Source organism: Triticum urartu, chromosome 6, assembly GCF_003073215.2.
Source record: "Triticum urartu cultivar G1812 chromosome 6, Tu2.1, whole genome shotgun sequence".
NCBI classification, from domain to species: domain Eukaryota; kingdom Viridiplantae; phylum Streptophyta; class Magnoliopsida; order Poales; family Poaceae; genus Triticum; species Triticum urartu.
In genome coordinates, this window is record NC_053027.1 from 376,816,167 (window position 1) to 376,838,584 (window position 22,418).

Below are 22,418 nucleotides of genomic sequence, written 5' to 3' on the forward strand. Positions count from 1 at the left end.
ACCACACGGGAGCAGTCCTGAGAAAGAACAAAAAAATTATCAGTAACATGGTTTGGTTTACTATGCCAACCAAGTATCTCATATAACTGAGTATACTTCTATGGAAACTAAGCTCTTGTTTGACAAGTCCCAGCACCTGCTATGCTAGAAAATCAAGGAATTTGTGCAAACGCCACATAGCGCTGTTGCAACTTCTTACTACCATATTTAAAATCCAATGAGTTATTAATCAAAACTAAACCATTTCATCAAAGAAAAGTGGAAACATTAATTAAAGTTGCCTGTGTGGTTATTATACAAATTACAGTCACCTACTTCATTAAGGAAATTACCGTTCTGCTCTGAATAGTATGCGCTTTAGAATTCCTATTTCCAAATATCTCTGTCAACGTACTAATCACCCATTAGTGCAATAGGTACTCGTTGGTCCAGATTTTGCCTTGGATTAAAGGTGATATAAGGAGGAAACATTGCGCAGGCACATGACAGTAGATGACTTAATTAGGTAGTACTAAAACGACTTGCAACACACAACAAGATTTGCATGAACAGGTAAAACCTAGCAAGTACTTGTACTGGGATGCTGTCCATCCAACAGAGACAACATGATAGTAGTACACAAAAACATAACCATGTATTCAGGCTAAGCAAATCTTGACAGCAAACAACAGCCATGGTGATAGGGGATGCATCAATGCTTAGGGGATTAAATCATCATATTATTAGCTAGGGAACCATCAGTATCATAGAGAGCACATATATGAGCCGAAAGCTAATTAACCGAAAGTAATGCCCAGCTAGACCAAAAGCTGGATTAGTCGAAAGCACATATATGAGCCGTGCCGTCGAGTCCCGCAGCCACCAACTCGCGCCGCTCGCCGCCGCGGTCACCACCTTCTTCGTCGACGCGGCGGTGCTGCCAGACCTGCAAAAAACAGAGGAGGCGTCTGGAATCAGGCGACGGAATCAGGCGAATGGACATCAGACTTACCAACTAATTAACTATAGCATGCTACAAAAACATTTCATTAACAAATTTGATTCAGGAACTAGCTTATTGAGTATGACAAAAATGCTTAGAATAAAAATCATTTCAAGAAATGCCGCAGTAGCTAAAAAACAAATGCTGGAAAATAAAAATAACGTATTTAAAAATGAGGCTATAGCTGGGCGCATTGGACCGGAGCATATTGATGTGATCCAGTCAAAAAGACCAGACACAGGCTAGCCATCGCTAGCAACTACGTAGTACTAGCAAATGGTACATGCTTCACATGTGAGAATGTACACAATTTGATAACTGATCAAGCTACACACGAATATAAGCCCATGATTATGCTTACTGATCCAGACACAAAAAGCTATTCAAGTTTTCGCTCTAGGAATGCTTCTGCTCTGAACATTTTTTCAAGGGAGAGCTGCTATTACGTCAGTAGTACTGAAGAAATAGCAGGTTTGTAGTGTCTGTACTAGACCAGAAAGAGGAACAATGGCTGGTAGAGCACCCAATCAAATTTGGACTTGAGATTGTCAGTTTTCAGTAAGACCACTCTTGTTAGTTTTCAAGAACATGAGACCACTAGCAGCAACTAGCAAGTGCAAGTGATTAGCAGCAGCTTGCAGGCATTCTGTCGAACAGAAGCTTGACATAACACAAAGAACAGGGCTCGATGGCCGGACATGGACAGAAAGAGCACTGGAGAAACCAGAGGGGAAGGTAGTGGCTCACCTACGTCCGCAGAGTCGGACTGAGCGGCCCTGAGTAGCACAAGGAAGAATCGAGAGGAGGGAGCTCGGGGACCAGCAGAGGCACGTCCATCTTGTCCCCCCGAGTTCTAGCGACGATTGATCTTGGTGAGGCCAGGATCTGGACCCCTCCTCCGGCACGGCACGGCCCGGGCGAGCGGCTTCAGAGGGCACCGACCGCACGGCCGCATCGTCGTCGTCGTCGTCGTGGTCTCCTACTTGGCTGTGCACCTGCGCGCATGCATTAGGGAGGGGAGGAAGAAAACCGCATCAGCAAAATCAAACCAAGCAACAGAGAGAGACTAGGAGGAGGAGAGAGAGGCGGACCTTGCATGGCGTCGAGCACGGTGAGGGAGGTGGCGAGCAGCGCGAGGAGGCGGCGGATGTGCTCCCCGTCCTCGGCCTGGTAGAACACGCTCACGATCTTCCCCAGATCCGTCCCTGCGGTGGAGTCCATGGCAGTAGCGCGTGCTGGGCCTGGGCGTTGGGTCGATGGGGTCAAGACGTGCGGGCATGGAGGGAGGAGGATTCGTCATGGGACCGAGCCCTTCCCCGCCATCGTCTCCGGCCGCCGTGGGGTGCGGGGTCGGGGCCCGCACGGTGGTGGCACCCTGATCCGGCGACGCAGGAGGCCATGGTGGCGGGTGATGCGGGCGATGCAGAGGGACAAAGCAGGGGCGCGGCACTGCACTCAGGAGATTGGGTTGGGGATTGGGTTTGGGCGGCGACGGAGAGATCTGGATCGGGGAGAGGGGGAGAGACAGGCGGCGGCGGGAGAGGGGGAGAGGGGGATTGGGTTGCTGCTAGGGTTTGGGTTGGGTCGCTATGACCTGAGAGGTGAATGATAGACGTTGGATCCTTCGGATGCGGATGGTTCAGATTGACTATAGTGGGGTGATCCGTGAGAAGAGCCCTGATTGGTTCAGAAATTTTGTGATTTAAAATAGTTTGTTAGTACTAAAACTAGGGGAATTTTGTGAAGCAACTATCAAAATATTTGCAAAATGCCACAACCAAAATTTTCACTCAAGTTAGACCCCATTTTATGGATGATCACCGATTTCCATGCATTTTTTATCTTTCTATATATTTTTAATCATTTTTCTTGTGGCAAAAATGGTTTTTTTGTGAAGAACCTACCAAATAATTGTTGCAAAATTGGAACAAATCATTTTTGTAAAATACTAGGCCATATTTAATGCACAATTGACCAAATGGCTGGGTGTAAAAAGTTTTGATCCACCTCTCGTAAAAAAGACAAATTTCCGCCAATTCAGCTGGAAGCGGGTCAAATTTGAACTGTAGCTGCCTTGTAGTTTGCTATTTATTTTTTCCAATAATCATTTCTAGGTACAGAAGTATCTATTTAATCAGAGAAACACCAAAAAAATTCCAAGATTCAACCACTAGCTAGGAACGGTCATTCCCGCCGTTTTGACCGCATTTTGAATGGGCATAAAAAATTCAAAAAAAATCAAAAAATTGGGAAACCTTCGCATTGTGTCATTATATGTGGCCAAGTTCCCAGGAAAAATAACAAACTTGTAATACGGCAATTATTTTAAAAAAGTGTTCTCAGAAACAAGCTATCACGTGTGGAGATCAATGGCTTCCAAGCCAAATGATCAATCTTATGGCCACATTCATGGCATAGTTTGTTCAAATGATCTCATATTGTGCACAAGGGTGCATATTGGAATGGAAAACAATGTTGCCTAAGGAAGTTTTCATTTTCTTTGGACGAAAAAACCATTTTCCATTTTTCGAGTGCCCAAAAGGAGGTTTTTTTGTGAAGGACCTCCAAAATAATTGTTGCAAAATTGGACCAAATCATTTTTATAAAATACTAGGACATATTTAATGCACAATTGACAAAATGGTTGGGTGTAAAAAGTTTTGATCCACCTCTCGTGAAAAAGACAAATTTCCGCCGATTCAGTTGGAAGCGGGTCAAATTTGAACTGCAGGTGCCTCATAGTTTATTATTTATTTTTTCCATAAATCATTTATAGGTACATAAGTATATGTTTAATAAGAGAAACACCAAAAAAATTCCAAGACTCAACCACTAGCTAGGAACGGTCATTCCCGCCGTTTTGACCGCATTTTGAAACGGGCATAAAAAATTCAAAAAAAATCAAAAAATTGGGAAACCTTCGCATTGTGTCATTATATGTGGCCAAGTTTCCAGAATTTTTTCCATAAATCATTTATAGGTACATAAGTATATGTTTAATAAGAGAAACACCAAAAAAATTCCAAGACTCAACCACTAGCTAGGAACGGTCATTCCCGCCGTTTTGACCGCATTTTGAAACGGGCATAAAAAATTCAAAAAAAATCAAAAAATTGGGAAACCTTCGCATTGTGTCATTATATGTGGCCAAGTTTCCAGAAAAAATAACAAACTTGTAATACGGCGATTATTTAAAAAAGTGTTCTCAGAAACGATCTATCACGTGTGGAGATCAATGGCTTCCAAGCCAAATGATCAATCTTATGGTCACATTCATGGCATAGTTTGTTCAAATGATCTCATATTGTGCACAAGGGTGCATCTTGGAATTCCAAACAATGTTGCCAAAGGGAGTTTTCATTTTCTTTGCACGGAAAATTCATTTTCCATTTTTCGAGTGCCCGAAATGAGGTTTTTTTGTGAAGGACCCACCATATATTTGTTGCAAAATTGTACCAAATCATTTTTATAAAATACTATACCATATTTAATGCACAATTGACAAAATGGTTGGGTGCCAAAAGTTTTGATCCACCTCTGGTGAAAAAGACAAATTCCCGCCGATTCAGTTCGAAGCGGGTCAAATTTGAACTGCAGCTGCCTCATAGTTTGCTATTTATTTTTTCCAAAAATCATTTCTAGGTACATAAGTATCTATTTAATTAGAGAAACATCAAAAGTTTTCCAAGATTCAACCACTAGCTAGGAACGGTCAAGCTCGCCGTTTTGACCGCATTTTGAAACGGGCATAAAAAATTCAAAAAAAATCAAAAAATTGGAAAACCTTCGCATTGTGTCATTATATGTGACCAAGTTTCCAGGAAAAATAATAAACTTGTAATACGGTAATTATTTTAAAAAAGTGTTCTCAGAAATGAGCTATCAAGTGTGAAGATTCATGGCTTTCAAGCCAAATGATCAATCTTATGGCCACATTCATGGCATAGTTTGTTCAAATGATCTCATATTGTGCACAAGGGTGCATATTGGAATGGCAAACAATGTTGCCTAAGGAAGTTTTCATTTTTTGGGACGAAAAAACCATTTTCCATTTTTTGAGTGCCTGAAATGAGTTTTTTTTGTGAAGGACCTACCATATATTTGTTGCAAAATTGGACCTAATCAATTTTATAAAATACTAGGCCATATTTAATGCACAATTAACAAAATGGTTGGGTGTCAAAATTTTTGATCCACCTCTGGTCAAAAAGACAAATTCCCGTCGATTTAGCTGGAAGCGGGTCAAATTTGAACTGCAGCTGCCTCATAGTTTGCTCTTTATTTTTTCCAAAAATCATTTCTAGGTAAATAAGTATCTATTTAATCAGAAATACATGGTTTGATGGCGAGACATCGAGGTTTGGACGGTGGCCGAGGGCCCCAACTCTAGAGCGCGTAAGCTCGCATGCCCGCCGCGTGGTCACCGCATGACCGTGGCGTTGCCATGTGTTATGTGCGGCCTAGGCATGTCTAGTGGGTTGGGCACTCCCCAGTTAGGTGCTAGGAATAAAATCACAACATAATATTCTCACGAGGAGACCGATCGATGCTCAAACATGAATAAGCAGCCAAGTGTTTGATTTGCGGTACGGGAAATGCACATGGCCAATGGGCGTGAGTTTTGGCCGAGGATGATCATCTACTAAGGAGAATGTATTCACAAATTTTCACCTCAAAAGGAGGAGCCTAGGTGGTACTTTCTTTGCAAAGTACCACACTGGACAAAAATATGAATGTTGAAGCTGGGCTCAAAATAATGAATGGATTGAGCTGAAATTTGGTGGAGGATGGTTATTTGGGCATAGGAAAGCATTGTAGAAAATTGATATCATTTTGACATGCCAAAGTAGTACTTCCTTCACAATGCTCTTCTATGGACAAAATTGGTGTAGGTAAGTTACATAGGTATGGTCATGCGCTGGTAAATTTTCAGATCATTTGGGTAAGCCTAGCTAGTACTTACTTCACAAAGCTTCTCTCGAGGTAGAAACTTTGGAAATTTCCTGAGAAAGATTTACTAGGAAAATTGAGCTGAATATTATCATGTGGCAATGATTTGGGTATGGAAGAGTGTCCAAAAAGTTTGAGGGTAATAGGAGGGGTCTATATAACACTTGCTTTGCAATGTGCCAATTTGGCCATAAAATATAAATTGAACCTGGGCTCACATAGATGATTTGACTGAGCTACAATTTGGAGGAGGGTGATAATTTGGGCATATGAAGGAACTGTATAAATTTCATGTCATTTAGAGATATAAAAAAGGTACTTCCTTCACAATGCTTCTAGGTGGACAAAAACTTTGGAAATTTGCCGAGGAAGATTTGCTAGGCAAATGGAGCTGAATTTTGTCATGCGGTAATGATTTGGATAGGAAAGAGTGCCCAAAAATTCCGAGGGCAATCAAGAATATAAAAATAGCACTTCCTTCATAAAGTGTTGTTGTGAACAGAATAGGAAAATGATATTGTTGAATTAGTTTTCAACTAGGAAAGGAAGGATTTTTACATATTTGATGAAGATATGCCCCAAAGAATTTATGAGATTTTTTTGGGAATTTTGGGAATGATAGAAATATAGGTTGCTTCACAACCTAGGGCAAAAACTGCCACATGGACATGACACATAGGCAAAACTGATGAGATGGCGCCTAGTCATCACAACCCACCAAAATCTACAAGGCTATGACCATCTATATTGGTCATTAACAACTAGAAATAAGGCAGCGGACTAGCACTATTTGCTTTGTGACCATTTCGTGTAAGGAAATTACGACCTTTCTGACCAAAATGGTCGCAATGGTTTAGGGTTTGGAGCCCCCTGAACAGCTTTTGACCAATTGGTCTAAAATGGTCATAAATTTATGACCAATTCTTCGAGGGTCACTGACAGAAGGTCATAAGTTGACATATTTCTTGTAGTGTATTAACCCAGAGCACAGTGCCAGTGCCAGTTTCTTTTTTTCCCTTGTTTTAGAGTATCGCAGAAAAGGAAAAGGAAACGGAGTCCAATTGACCTGAAACTTCACGGAACTTATTTTTGAAAGGAAAGCAACCTGGGAGACTTGGAGTCCACGTAAGGGAAGCAACGAGGAAGCCACGAGGCATGGGGGGCGCCCTCCACCCTTGTGGGCCCCTCGTGGCTCCCCTGACGTACTTCTTCCTCCTATATATATATCTCCATATACCCTAAAATGATCGGGGAGCACAATAGATCGGGAGTTCCACCGCCAGAAGCCTCCGTAGCCACCGAAAACCAATCTAGACCCGTTCCGGCACCTTGTCGGAGGGGGCAATCCCTCTCCGGTGGCCATCTTCATCATCCCGGTGCTCTCCATGACGAGGAGGGAGTAGTTCTCCCTCGGGGTTGAGGGTATGTACCAGTAGCTATGTGTTTGATCTCTCTCTCTCTCTCATGTTCTTGAGGTGATACGATCTTGATGTATCGCGAGCTTTGCTATTATAGTTGGATCTTATGATGTTTCTCCCCCTCTACTCTCTTGTAATGGATTGAGTTTCCCCTTTGAAGTTATCTTATCGGATTGAGTCTTTAAAGATTTGAGAACACTTGATGTATGTCTTGCCGTGCGTATCTGTGGTGACAATGGGATATCACGTGATTCACTTGATGTATGTTTTGGTGATCAACTTGCGGGTTCCGCCCATGAACCTATGCATAGGGGTTGGCACACGTTTTCATCGTGATTCTCCGGTAGAAACTTTGGGGCACTCTTTGAGGTTCTGTGTGTTGGTTGAGTAGATGAATCTGATATTGTGTGGCGCATATCGTATAATCATACCCACAGATACTTGAGGTGACATTGGAGTATCTAGGTGACGTTAGGGTTTTGGTTGATTTGTGTCTTAAGGTGTTATTCTAGTACGAACTCTAGGGCTGTTTGTGACACTTACAGGAATAGCCCAACGGATTGATTGGAAAGAATAACTTTGAGGTGGTTTCGTACCCTACCATAATCTCTTCGTTTGTTCTCCGCTATTAGTGACTTTGGAGTGACTCTTTGTTGCATGTTGAGGGATAGTTATATGATCCAATTATGTTATTATTGTTGAGAGAACTTGCGCTAGTGAAAGTATGAACCCTAGGCCTTGTTTCCTAGCATTGCAATACCGTTTACACTCACTTTTACCATTAGTTACGTTGCTGTTTTTATATTTTCATATTACAAAAACTATTATCTACCACCCATATACCACTTGTATCACCATCTCTTCGCCGAACTAGTGCACCTATACAATTTACCATTGTATTGGGTGTGTTGGGGACACAAGAGACTCTTTTTTATTTGGTTGCAGGGTTGCTTGAGAGAGTCCATCTTCATCCTACGCCTCCTACGGATTGATAAACCTTAGGTCATCCACTTGAGGGAAATTTGCTACTGTCCTACAAACCTTTGCACTTCGAGGCCCAACAACGTTTACAAGAAGAATGTTGTGTAGTAGACATCAGGAAGACAGTCTTCCCACTTGGTTCCTTGGGCCAATGCACATGCCCGGAGCATATCTTCAACTATTTGATTTACTCGCTCAGTCTGTCCATCTGTCTGGGGATGATAAGCCGTGCTGTACTTCAGAGTAGTCCCCAAGGCTTGATGTAGTCAAGACCAAAATGCTGAAGTGAAGAGTGATCCCCTGTCAGAGGTGATGGTCTTGGGTACTCCATGCAAGCTGACAATTCGTGACACATATAATTGTGCAAGTTGATTTGCACGGTAGGTGGTCCAGATGGGAAGGAAATGTGCCACCTTCGTTGAGGTGTCCACTATGACCCATATTGTGTTGTTTCCTCGATGAGACCTTGGTAATCCGGTGATAAAATCCATGCAGATATCGTCCCATTTCCATTGGGATACTGGCAGAGGTTGGAGGAGTCCGACGGGTTTTTGGTGTTCCGCCTTTACCTTGTTGCATATATCGCAATAGGACACAAAGTATGCGATGTATTTCTTCATTCCATCCCACCAGAATACCTGATGAAGGTGTTTATACATTTTGGTACCACCTGGGTGAATTGAGTATGGTGCTTCATGTGCTTCTACCAAAATCTTCTTCTTCAGACCTTCAAGGTTGCGTACGCAAATCCTTCCGCGGAACCTTAGTGTACCTCGTTGATCCCTTGAGAAATCCCGTGCATGCCCTTTGTGCATCTTCTGGACATATATTTTCAATAGTTTGTCATCTGCCTGAGCACAACGGATTTCTTCTTCGAGAGTAGGGGAAACTCCCAATATGTTGGCAAGACAGGCATCGGTGATCACCAAATTGACCTGAGTGATTTCTTCATAAAGCTCAAGAGGCAATGAATCCATGAGAGCATTAAGGTTGGCTGGTTTGCGGCTGAGGTTGTAGTCCTTAACCAACTTGAGCCATCTTCGCTGTCGAAGGTTCAGATCAGGCTGGGTGAATATATACTTGAGACTCTTGTGGTCGGTAAATATCTAGCCCTTCTTTCCAATCAGGTAGTGTCTCCAGATCTTCAAAGCGTGCACCACCACGGCCAATTCCAAATCATAAGTGGGGTAATTTCCTTCGTGTTGCCGCAGTTGTCGGGATGCATAAGCCAAAACCTTGCCATCTTGCATGAGTATGCATCCAAGACCTTTTCTGGAGGCGTCACAGTAGACATCGAAACTGCGGTAGATGTCTGGAAGAGTCAATACTGGTGCTGTCGTCAGCCTGATTTTTAACTCATTGAAACTCCACTCGTAGTCCTTAGTCCATTCAAACTTCTTATCCTTCTTGAGGAGCTCGGTCATTGGCTTGGCAATCTTGGAGAATCCTTAAATAAAACGGTGAGAATATCCGGCTAGTCCAAGGAAACTCCGGATTTCTGAGACTGTCGTGGGTGCGGACAAATCAAGTACATCTTTCACCTTGCTTGGATCCATTGAGATTCCTTCTGCCGAGAGGGCATGCCCAAGGAATCCAACTTGCTGGAGCCAGAACTCACATTTGCTGAACTTGGCATAAAGCTGATGGTCGTGAAGCCTTTGCAAAACTGCTCGGAGATGTTCCTTGTGCTCGTCTTTGCTGTTGGAGTAAACGAGGATGTCATCAATGAACACCACCACAAATTTGTCCAAGAAATCCATAAACACCTTGTTCATCATATGCATGAAGAAGGCGGGGGCGTTGGTGAGGCCGAAGGACATAACGGTATACTCATAAAGACCATACCGAGTGGTGAACGCGGTCTTGGGAATATCCTCTTTCTTTATCTTGAGCTGATGATATCCTGTCCTCAAATCAATTTTGGAGAATACTTTGGCTCCGTTGAGTTGATCAAACAGATCGCCAATCCTTGGCAGGGGATATTTGTTTTTGATGGTGACGTCATTCAGCTGTCGGTAGTTTACGCACATTCGTAGGCTGCCATCCTTTTTATCCACGAATATCGCAGGTGATCCCCATGGAGAAGAGCTGGGGTGGATGTATCCTTTCTACAGCATCTCATCCAGCTGTTTCTTTAATTCCACCAATTCTGATGAAGGCATCCGATAATATTTCTTGTGTATTGGTGTGGTTCCAGGCACCAAATCAATTACAAATTCCAGTTCTCTGTCAGGTGGCATGCCTGGTAATTCTTCTGGGAATACATCTGGGTACTTATTGACCACTGGAATTAGCTCCACCTCTTCTGCCACGGCCGTGAACATCATATCCTTCTTGGGTATGCCCTTGCGGGCATAAAAACTTGTGGTACGACCTTCCGTATTTGTCATGGTAACTTCTCTGGTCGCATAGTTGATGCATGCTTGGTATTGGCTTAACCAATTCATGCCCAAAATAATATCCAGTTTGTTGGAATCGATGATTATCAGAGATGTTGGAAACTTGATGCCCTTGATATCAATTTCCAGATTGCGGCAGACCAGATTGATTCTGAGCAGGGATCCTGGGGATTGTACCATCATGTGTTTTCCAAAATCGAGCAAGAAAATTTGTTTTGGGCAGCAAAACTCCGCGAGATAAAAGAGTGGGAAGCCCCAGAGTCAAATAAAATTACGGCGGGTATGTCGTTAACAAGGAACATACCAATGACGACGTCTGGGTCCTCTTGGGCTTCATCCGCGGAGATATGATGGATTTGCCCTGGGATCATATCGGGGGAGGAATACGGCTCCATGTAGTTGACTTGCGGATGGAATGGAGTTATTTGCTTGTTGTTCTTGGGGCACTGCCTGGCGTAATGTCCTGTTTTCCCACAGCTGAAACATGAGTTGTTGCGCTGGCAATCTTCGCGCACCAGGCTGGTCACGATATTCTTGACTTGAGCGGTGGTCTTGTTGACATTTTGCTGCCAGTTGGGTTTGTACTCCACCTGAGTCTATTGCCAAGTACAAGCCTTCTGCACTGGTTGCATCTCCTTCTTCGGCTCGAATTTGCGCTTGTGGTCATTAATAGCTGGCTTGTTGTCATCTAGGAGCTTGTGTTCCCTTTCTGCCATGAGGGCCTTGTTCACCAGAGTCAGGAAGTCCGGAAAATCAAACATGCTGATGGTGCACCTGAGATGCTGATTCAGGCCTGCAAGAAATCTGTCGATCTCCCATTCTTCTGTGGCCACATCGTAGAGAGAATAGCGGGACAAATGGTTGAACTTATTCAGATACTCGTTGACTGTCATGCTGCCTTGAGTGAGGGCGAGGAATTCACCCTGCTTGATTTTCATAATCCCGATGGGAATATGATACTTGCAGAAATGATCCTTGAATTTAGCCCAAGTAATTTCCTCGTCCGCGGGCCATATTGCTTTAGCATTATCCCACCATATAGCGACAGCTCCTTCAAGATAATGCGTTGTGAAGGGAACCTTGTCTCCTTCTTGAGTGCGAGCAATCTCCAGTTTCCTCTCAATAGTCCTTAACCAATCATCGGCGTCCAATGGATCAATAACTTGGCTGAAGCTGGGAGGCTTGGTTCGTTGAAAATCCGACAGCTTGGAGTGATGGCCATTCTGGTTTCCATTCTTCCCAACCATAATTTGCACACTTCTCAATATTTCTAGCAGATCGTTGCTCCTCCTTTATTCAAACATTCGCAGGATTTGCTCAGTGGAAGGCAGATGTGGCAGTGGAGACGGAGGTGGCTGGTATGGCTCGGGGGAATGCCCTGCCTGTCGTGCGGAGCGACGGACAGGGACATCCTCACAAGCTTGACTGCTGCTGCCTCCACGTGTCATCCTATTATTTATTTTTTTCCAATACATATCAACCGTTATGAGAAAAATCCAACGTGGGAGGAAAGCCATTGACAAATCCCAGAAGAAAATAGCGAAAGAAAGCCAAAGCGAATAAAAAGTTCCAACATAATTATACAGACTCAACATGGAAGTAATCATCACAACGGGTCTACTACCCTCATACATGAAACTAAACATCATGACACATGCGACTACACTCATACATCATACTCACGACGAAAGCGATACTCTAGCGGTCTACTACTCGGACTGCGCTGCTGCGGGCTCCTCTCCTGAGCTGGACCCAGATCCTGAACTGATAGTAGAGACCTCCGGGTTAAGAGAGACGCGACGGCGCTGCCTCGAGGGCTCTCCCTTAGGGGTAGGCACGGGATGGGATCTAAGCATAGGAGCGGCAGGAGTAGCGACAAGGGAAGCCCACGTAGCAGGAGCACTGCGAGGGGTCACAATCAGAGGGTTAATGGTACCCTGTGAAGTCACCAGGGGAATGGAGGCGGGAGGAACTGGAGTAGTGTAGATGACAGTGGGAAGAGGGTTCCTAGTACGAGCAGCAGCGAGAGCTGTTCGAGCGCGTGAAAGCTCCCGAGCTAACTCGTAGTTCAGGAGATAACTGGCAGTGATATAGCAAGAAAGGTGGCTAGTGGGACGATCACACACCGGATTAATCAAAGGAAAGCGGATACGCCCATTCTCGTGCAGAGATGGGTAGTAGAAGAAACATGGGTGGGTGTGCATGCGAACCTCGTTGTAGTGCAAGTCTACAAGAGCCTCGATAGCAGCAAACTGAACCGCCTGAGATGGTGTAGAAGCAAGACCACCCTTAATAGAGAGAGTGTAAGCGCCGGAAGGGGAACTGTGGTGTAGAGTGACCCCAGCATAATACTCATACAATGCACCGGCCAGATGCTCCCGATACACCCGATACTCTGGATCAGCACCCTCTGGATAGAGTCGTCCCCACACATTCTGAAACAGGTGCGGCGATGTGTACGGGGCTGGCTCAGGATGGTACAAGATCGGTACTGGAGCCATCTACACTCACAAATCATACGGTTAGTAATAACAACAAATAAACATGCATGCAATGCAGCAACCAATTTCTATGACTACCGGCACTCAGACGAAGCTATCTACCATTTCACTAACGCACTAACGGTCTAGCATGCCCTACAATCAGCGTGGCTCTGATACCAAGTGTTGTGGCAACCCGACTCAGAGCAACCGGTTCACCCTGCATTGCTAGCCCAGAGATCAAGTCTTCTGGCAATGCACAACAACTTAGTACAGAAACAACCGCTTTATTGATGCTAGCGGATTACATAAGTCTGATATTACATCGAGATACGAGGCCAAGCGACACTCATAGTGCTGCTAAAGAGTATGTACATTATTTAATGAACATGACAAGGGCCTCGATCACACGAACTACACGGCAGCGGAAGAACGACGAAGTGGAACTCCATAGCACAGGGACACCAACGTGGACACGGCCTAGACGCAAGATGCTCTCCGATGTGAATCGACTTGCCTGAAAGCTGGCATGAGACACTAGGTCAATACATTAAATGTACTTGCAAGCTCACAACAAACATAAGCACGATGACAGACAATATCATGACAATTAATCAAATTAATGCAAAAGAAAGAGTTACTAATCATGCAATGAAACCAATACACGCACCGAGTCTCACAGACTCGCTTACCAGACGGTTACCTCGTAACCAAGCGGTGACCATACCGGGGTCACAACTAAAAACCAACCACTCATGAACAACTCGAGAGTTCATGAAACACACAGCATCGCAACAATCATTTAGTTTGCAAGATTATTTATAAAAGTTGATCCATGGTGTGACTTACTTCCGAGCTATGCCCATAACCGAGGACGTGGCTATCGATAGATTAAATACACTCTGCAGAGGTAGCGCACTTTACCCACACTACGGAACACCTGGCCTCGCACTCCCATTCGGGTGGACCAAAGTGTTCCGATGAAACCCTCCCTTTGTCATGGCACTCTCCCGGCCACTCCGACCAACTCCCTCTCAGGGCTAGGTCTTGGGTGGCCACGTGCCTACCAAAGGCACCAACGGCCATCGTCATGGCAAAATGGTCCCAAACGGGGACAAGGTACCACAAAAACAAAAACGAGCACACAAGGTTATGTCTGCTTACCGGGCCAGGGTATGCACGCCCATAACCTTCCCTCGCGGGAGGCACTGGTGAGAGGCACAACAAAGGACCGAATCAAGACCTTCCCACAAGGTAAATGTGGTCGCACTGAATAAAAACCCGATTCAGTGGCACCATGATGGGATCAACATCATATTCAAGTTGAACTTAATCAAGTTTAACTTTGACAAAAACTTTTTATAAATATCAATGATATTGTGACTTAATCACGCAACTAATCGACATGCAATCAAACAACACAAGGATATGGATCAAACTTATCTACATAATTAACTTGCAATATTCAGGATCCAAAAACTTCACTGGTCCTAATTCATTTTTATTATCCAGCAATATTTTTATTAACTCATCATTTTTATGAAAATCTAATTAAGTAAAATAACTATCATTTTCTACCATAGCAAAATGACTAATGCAAAATTTTACTCTACTTGACCAAACAAGTTCATGAAATTTACCAGTAACTAAAACAAGCATATCAAACATGGTAAAGTAACTAGCAATTAACAAAATTTATTTATCAATTTTTAAATGCAAGTAAAGACTCATATTGAAGTAGAAAATCATAGATATTGAAATAACACCATCCAAATGCTGGTGTGGCTTGCCTTAGTGTAGGGGAGGATCACACCCCTCTTGGTTTGCTTCAAGACAAGCTTCTCCTTCTAAAAATAATTAATCACCACAAAAACAAATATCAAAACCCATTCTGAAAATCACGAGAAATTCTAGACAGCAAGGAAAAATCCACCTTTTGGTGTGCTGCTAGAGCTTTCTAAAACAAAGACAATGCAAAAAGAATCAAATCATTTGGACTTATGGTTTAGAAATGATGCCTGGTCAAAGTTTAGGTCAATTTCCGAATAAATTTGAATTAAACATAAATTCCTTGGGGGTGACGTCGAAGGCGTAAAAGAGAAATACGTCTCCACTCGTACCGCTTCGGGCGCGAGTGGTGAGGCTGGCGGGTGGGCCCCGCTGATACGTCTCCAACGTATCTATATTTTTTATTGTTCCATGCTATTATATTACCCATTTTGGATGTTTATGGGCTTTGTTATACACTTCTATATTATTTTTGGGACTAACCTATTAACCGGAGGCCCAGCCCAAAATGTTGTTTTATTGCCTATTTCAGTGTTTCGAAGAAAAGGAATATCAAATGGAGTCCAAACGGAATGAAACCTTCGGGAGAGTTATTTTTGGAACGGGAGCAACCCAGGAGACTTGGAGTAGATGTCAGGGAAGCTTCGAGGAAGCCACGAGGCAGGGAGGCACGCACCCACCCTCATGGGCCCCTCGTGGCTCCCCTGACCGACTTCTTTCGCCTATATATGTCCATATACCCTAAAAACATCGAGGAGCAGAATAGATCGGGAGTTCCGCCGCCAGAAGCCTCCGTAGCCACCGAAAACCAATCTAGACCCATTCCGGCACCCTGCCGGAGGGGGGAATCCCTCTCTGGTGGCCATCTTCATCATCTCGGTGCTCTCCATGACGAGGAGGGAGTAGTTGTCCCTCGGGGCCGAGGGTATGTACCAGTAGCTATGTGTTTGATCTCTCTCTCTCGTGTTCTTGTTCTTGAGGTGATACGATCTTGATGTATCGCGAGCTTTGCTATTATATTTGGATCTTATGATGTTTCTCCCCCTCTACTCTCTTGTGATGAATTGAGTTTTCCCTTTGAAGTTATCTTATCGGATTGAGTCTTTAAGGATTTGAGAACACTTGATGTATGTCTTGCATGTGCTTATCTGTGGTGACAATGGGATATCACATGATCCACTTGATGTATGTTTTGGTGATCAACTTGCGAGTTCCGTGACCTCGTGAACTTATGCATAGGGGTTGGCACACGTTTTCGTCTTGACTCTCTGGTAGAAACTTTGGGGCACTCTTTGAAGTTCTTTGTGTTGGTTGAATAGATGAATCTGAGATTATTTGATGCATATCGTATAATCATACCCACGGATACTTGAGGTCACATTGGAGTATCTAGGTGACATTAGGGTTTTGGTTGATTTGTGTCTTAAGGTGTTATTCTAGTACGAACTCTATGATAGATCGAACGGAAAGAATAACTGCATGTTATTTTACTACGGACTCTTGAATAGATCGATCAGAAAGGATAACTTTGAGGTGGTTTCGTACCCTACCATAATCTCTTTGCTTGTTCTCCGCTATTAGTGACTTTGGAGTGACTCTTTGTTGCATGTTGAGGGATAGTTATATGATCCAATTATGTTATTATTGTTGAGAGGACTTGCACTAGTGAAAGTATGTACCCTAGGCCTTGTTTCCTAGCATTGCAATACCATTTGTGCTCACTTTTACCACTTGCTACCTTGCTATTTTTATATTTTTCATATTACAAAAACCATTATCTGCTATCCATATTGCACTTGTATCACCATCTCTTCGCCGAACTAGTGCACCTATACAATTTACCATTGTATTGGGTGTGTTTGGGACACAAGAGACTCTTTGTTATTTGGTTGAGGGTTGTTTAAGAGAGACCATCTTCATCCTATGCCTCCCACGGATTGATAAACCTTAGGTCATCCACTTGAGGGAAATTTGCTACTGTCCTACAAATCTCTGCACTTGGAGGCCCAACAACGTCTACAAGAAGAAGGTTGTGTAGTAGACATCAAGCTCTTTTCTGGCGACGTTGCCAGGGACGTTAGCGCTTGAAGGTATATCTTTAGATCTTGCAATCAAATCTTTTTGTTTCTTGTTTTATCACTAGTTTAGTCTATAAAAGAAAACTACAAAAAAACGAAATTGAGGATACCTCATATGCTTCATCTTTTTAATGTCTTCCATGAAAATAAGGATTCCGATAATTGTGCCAAATTGTTACAATGAAGAATGCATTAGAATGTTAGGCACTAAATCTTTGTATGATGAGCATGATTGCAACGTTGTTAGTATAAATTCCTTGAATATCTATGATGCTAATGATATGCAAAGCCACAAGCTTGGGGATGCTATGTTTGATGAAGATGATATTTTTGTCCCCCAAGTTTTGATGAGAAAATTTATTATGATGAAAGCATGCCTCCTATTTATGATGATTATATTGATGAAAGTGGATTTGGAGAGGTCATGACTTTATTTAGTGATGAATCCACTATTTCGGAAGAGGTTCCAATTGATTATGAGAACAAAGTTGCTATCTATGATGATTATTGTGATGACATGTATGCTATAAAGAATAATGATAACCATGAAACTTGTCATCATGATTTTAGTTTTCAATTGGATTATGCCTCACATGATAGTTATTTTGTTGAGTTTGCTCCCACTACTATTCATGAGAAGAAATTCGCTTATGTGGAGAGTAATAAAATTTATATGCTTGGGGATCATGAAAAGAATGCTTTATGTGATAGTTATATTGTTGAATTCATTCATGATGCTACTGAAAATTATTATGAGGGAGGAACATATGCTTGTAGGAATTGCAATAATATCAAGTTTCCTCTCTATGTGTTGAAAATCTTGAAGATTTGCTTATTTTACCTTCCTATGCAAGTTGATTTTTGTTCCCATAAATTGTTTGGTCACAAAATCCCTATGCATAAGAAGTGGGTTAGACTTAAATGTGTTAGTCATATTCTTCATGATGCTCTCTTTATGTTACAATTCTTATCTTTTATGTGAGTATCATTGAAATCATCATGCCTAGCTAGGGGCGTTAAACGATAGCGCTTGTTGGGAGGCAACCCAATTTTATTTTTGTCCCTTGCTTTTTGTTCCTGTTTAGTAATAAATAATTTATCTAGCCTCTGTTATGATTGAGTTTTTATGTTTTAATTAGTGTTTGTGCCAAGTAGAACCTTTGGGAAGACTTGGGGAAAGTATTTGCGATCTTGCTGTAAAAAACAGAAACTTTAGCGCTCACGAGAATTGCTGCCTTTTTTATTTAAGAGTGCTATTTAGCTAATTATTTTTGCAGATGATTAATAGATAAACTCCTAACGTCCAGCAATTTATTTTAGAATTTTTGGGGTTCCAGAAGTAGTCGAAACCTACATATTACTACAGACTGTTCTGTTTTTGACAGATTCTGTTTTCTATGTGTTGTTTGCTTATTTTGATGAATCTATGAGTAGTATCGGATGGTATGAACCATAGATGAGTTAGAATATCGTAGATATTACACCAATATGAATTTAGAATAAGTTCACAATAGTACCTAAGTGGTGATTTATTTTCTTATACTAACGGAGCTTACGAGTTTTCTGTTAAGTTTTGTGTTGTGAAGTTTCCAAGTTTTGGGTAAAGATTCGATGGAATATGGAATCATGTGGATTGGACACCAACAAAGAAAAACATGTTGGACTATGTCACTGTTGAGACCAGTACTGAAACCGCGTTAATTACTACCAGTGGCGGAGGCAGGAATAGTTCTTAGGTGTGGAGATATCTACGAAGGAGAAAACCATGTACATATAATGTAATTATGTGAGAGCTCACTATATTAGTTATATAAATACTTTGTGTTTAACAAGCAAAATCAAAATTGAAAACCAATGTATTAGTTTTGTCAATAGGGGGATACCTAAAATATATGAGCTTATTTTGGCAGACGACAACAAAATTTGCTTCAAAAATTTGAAGTTCAATTTCAATTCTAAATTAACTTTCTTTCTTTACATTTTTAGAACACTTTCATTCATCATTTGATCTTCTTATTCTATGCCATTTTGTGCTCAGTCGCGCTTGCGTCCTCGCATGGCCCGATTCAATGCCGGCCACTGCCTCTCCCTGCTTGTTGCTTGCTACTGCACACATTCGGCCATGCAGCGAAAGGATTTCCATTTTCCAGAATTTTGAACCCGACGAACGTGTGTTGATTTGTGCGTGGAGTGTAACTCGCAAGACCACTTGCCGATGCATTAGGACCATCATCAAGTCAGCAATCAACTCAGCTGGCTCAACACGTACAATACCTTATCAATTATAATCAAGATGCACACATACTAGTACTCGTATATATACCAGTATATTTATTGGTGGAATTTGAGGTATGGCAGCCGCCAATCCTAGCCAGATTGCTAGCACCACCCTCGGCACGTAGGCGCAAGCGCAACTGCGTTCATGATTTCTATAAAGATGGAGGGGGTTTCTGTAAAAATGCCAGGCCAAGCGGGTGTGGCATGACGTGGCCAGCGTGGCGTCATTTGTCAACTTTTGATTGGTTTTGGACTAAATCTTCACATACATTGCAAGTTTAGGGATGAGGTGATCATCTTTTGCAAGGTTGTGGGCTAAACCATCATATTCATTGCAAGTTTATGGGTCTATAGTCCTCTTGCCTCTTCAGTTTATAATACGTACCAATGAATGTAGGGACTTTGTAAAAGGAAAAGGCTAACGTGGATATGCTGCCACGAGCCACAACCCCCGTACACGACAGTACTACACGTCCTCTTGTATGGCCACACGTGGAGCAATGCACATAAAACGTACGAAACACGCCCCAGCCCTTTCTACAACGAATCTTTGAACCCACGTTCAATGATGCATTGGTGGTAATCCTTTAGCTAGGAAAAGAAAAGAAGATGCACTAGCACTATTGTTAACAGCACCAAATCTATGCCAGCATCATGTTGTTCGTCGACTAGATCTAGATGCACCACACGAGACAAGGTAACTAAAAATGAGACAGTGCCCAAAAATTATTAAGCCCAAACTTCCCTTACATGCGATATTATTGCTGATCCATCGATCTCCATCGCTAGAAGGGTATGAGGGCTAGCAAAAACTGTTGCAAGAGTCAGTAGTACGATCGATGTGCCGCACCAGGAGCAGGAGGCTGGATCGATGGCCGGCTAGCTACAAGCTAGGAAACATCCACGGTTTGTCCCTGTCGTGGCTACACAAAGCAACACCCAAAGAAACGCAGCTAAGCTAAGCGCGGAGGCCGCGCTTTCGGCAGAAAACCTACGGTGAGTCGGTAATCCATCATCATGCCTGTCGAGAAAAGGAGGAGCAAAAGGTTGATTAGATTTAAGAATCGAGCGATCGCCGGCCGTCGGGGCATTTCCGGCAGACGATTCCCTTGCCACCTCGTCGATCAGGGGGTAGTGACAGTGGAGTGTCCCTGACAGCGACCTGACCTGCGGTGACCGGTGACCCGGCGCCCCTACGCAGCGCGCCAGTATATATGCAGCGATAGCACGCCTCGTTTGTTGCACACCACCACCTCGCCTCACTCTCGCTCGCTCTCTCTCCCTGACGGGGAGTCTACAGCTCGATTACGAGTAGTTATTGTTGGAATGGAGCAGTATGGCTGGGGAAGGGAGGAGGGAGGGTGGAGGAAAGGGCCGTGGACGGCGCAGGAAGACAAGCTGCTGCTCGGCTATGTTCGGCAGCAGGGGGATGGGAGGTGGAATTCTGTCGCCAAGCTCACAGGTGCGCAATCATTCGTGTTCGTTAAATTTGGGCTGCATGCGTACGGGTACGTGCGCATGCAAATTCGTCGAGCTTGCATGTCGCTAAGCTCGTTTTGCTGCAGGTCTGAAGAGAAGCGGGAAGAGCTGCAGGCTTCGGTGGGTGAATTACCTGCGACCTGACCTCAAGAGAGGCAAGATCACGCCGCAGGAGGAGACCGTCATACTCGAGCTCCATGCCTTGTGGGGAAACAGGTAAAAAATCTTTAGTTTGCGGATGTGCATGCATGCCATGAGCCCATGATCGATGGGATCGAGCTCACAAAACACACGCACTTAATTTGTGATGATCGATCTTCTGCCAGATGGTCGACGATTGCGCGTAGCCTCCCCGGCCGGACGGACAACGAGATCAAGAACTACTGGCGGACGCACTTCAAGAAGGGCAAGCCGTCGTCCAAGAACATCGAGCGCGCCAGGGCGCGCTTCCTCAAGCAGCGCCGCGAGATCATGCAAGGTCACCACGAGCACCAGCGCGACGTCCAGGACGACGACGGCGCTGCTAGCGCGGACAACAACGGCGACGGCGCGGCTAGCCATCACGCAGATGAAGCAACAACATGGCCAGCACCGCCGCCGGCGCAGGACGACGACGACCTGGCGATGATGCGGGATATGGCGGACATGGACGACTTCCTGCAGTACCATGATCCAATGTCGACATCGGCCTACTTCCTCCTCGACGGCGGCGATGCCGCTGCCAGCGACGCGGGTTCCAGCGGGGAGATCGACGCCTGCGGCGCCACGTGGGGCAGCTTGTGGAACCTCGACGACGTCGTCGTTGTAGATGACGTCGGTGGTGGCGGCGCGTGCGGCTGGGGCAGCTTCGCTTTGCTCCAAGATCACGGACTCGCTTTCTACTAGCCTAGCATATACAATGGCAAAGCCTATGCTGTGGAGGGTACACGTAGCGGCTATGTACGTGTGGTGTTGGTGGATAAGGATGCGTCGCCAACTATAGCCCCCACTTCGACTAGCCTGCCACGTTGGCATGTCTAGCTCCTTTTAGAGCAATTTTTAGAAAAAGAAAATAAACTACTCCCTCCGTCTCATAATGTAAGATGCTTTTTGATATTACATTAATGTAAAAAACGTCTTACATTATGTAACAAAGAAAGTATTATACTGGTAGGTTTTTTTCCTTTGAAAAGGCAATGAAAGAAAGGACAGGTGTTCAAAGGTGCACTTAAGCCACCTAGCTCACGTATTCTCTCCGTTACATTTACTCCGCGTCTAACTTCTACTACCTTCGTTTCTAAATATAAGACGTTTTGTCAATTTAAATTTAACCGACAAGACGTTTTATATTTAAAAAGAGATGGTGTATTATGCATATCAAAAGAAATACCTTTTTATCTAAGCTCATGTACTTGTTATGCCGCTATGTATTTGATGTATCATATACTCTGGACAATAATAGTTATTTTCTTTGTCATAATCGACTTTGTTCTATTCTAACAAATCATACTTTACACTGCCTTGTTCGTGCAGTATCTATTTTTGTTATTCGTGCCATGATATTGCCTTGTTGGGCCTTTGTGTCCGTTCAGTCCTTTTCCCTTTAT

The 22,418-nt window shown here is 43.6% G+C and overlaps 1 protein-coding gene across 1 annotated transcript; it reads left to right on the top strand.

Annotated features, from left to right (window-relative positions):
• The first annotated feature begins 20,192 nt into the window (after positions 1–20,192).
• On the top strand, positions 20,193–22,015 carry LOC125516794 (myb-related protein 340-like). The gene is made up of 4 exons (XM_048682105.1): positions 20,193–20,259; positions 20,555–20,815; positions 20,919–21,048; positions 21,159–22,015. The coding sequence occupies exons 1-4, from the start codon at positions 20,193–20,195 to the stop codon at positions 21,715–21,717; spliced, it is 1,017 nt and encodes a 338-aa protein (XP_048538062.1). The 3' UTR covers positions 21,718–22,015.
• Positions 22,016–22,418: the final 403 nt, after the last annotated feature.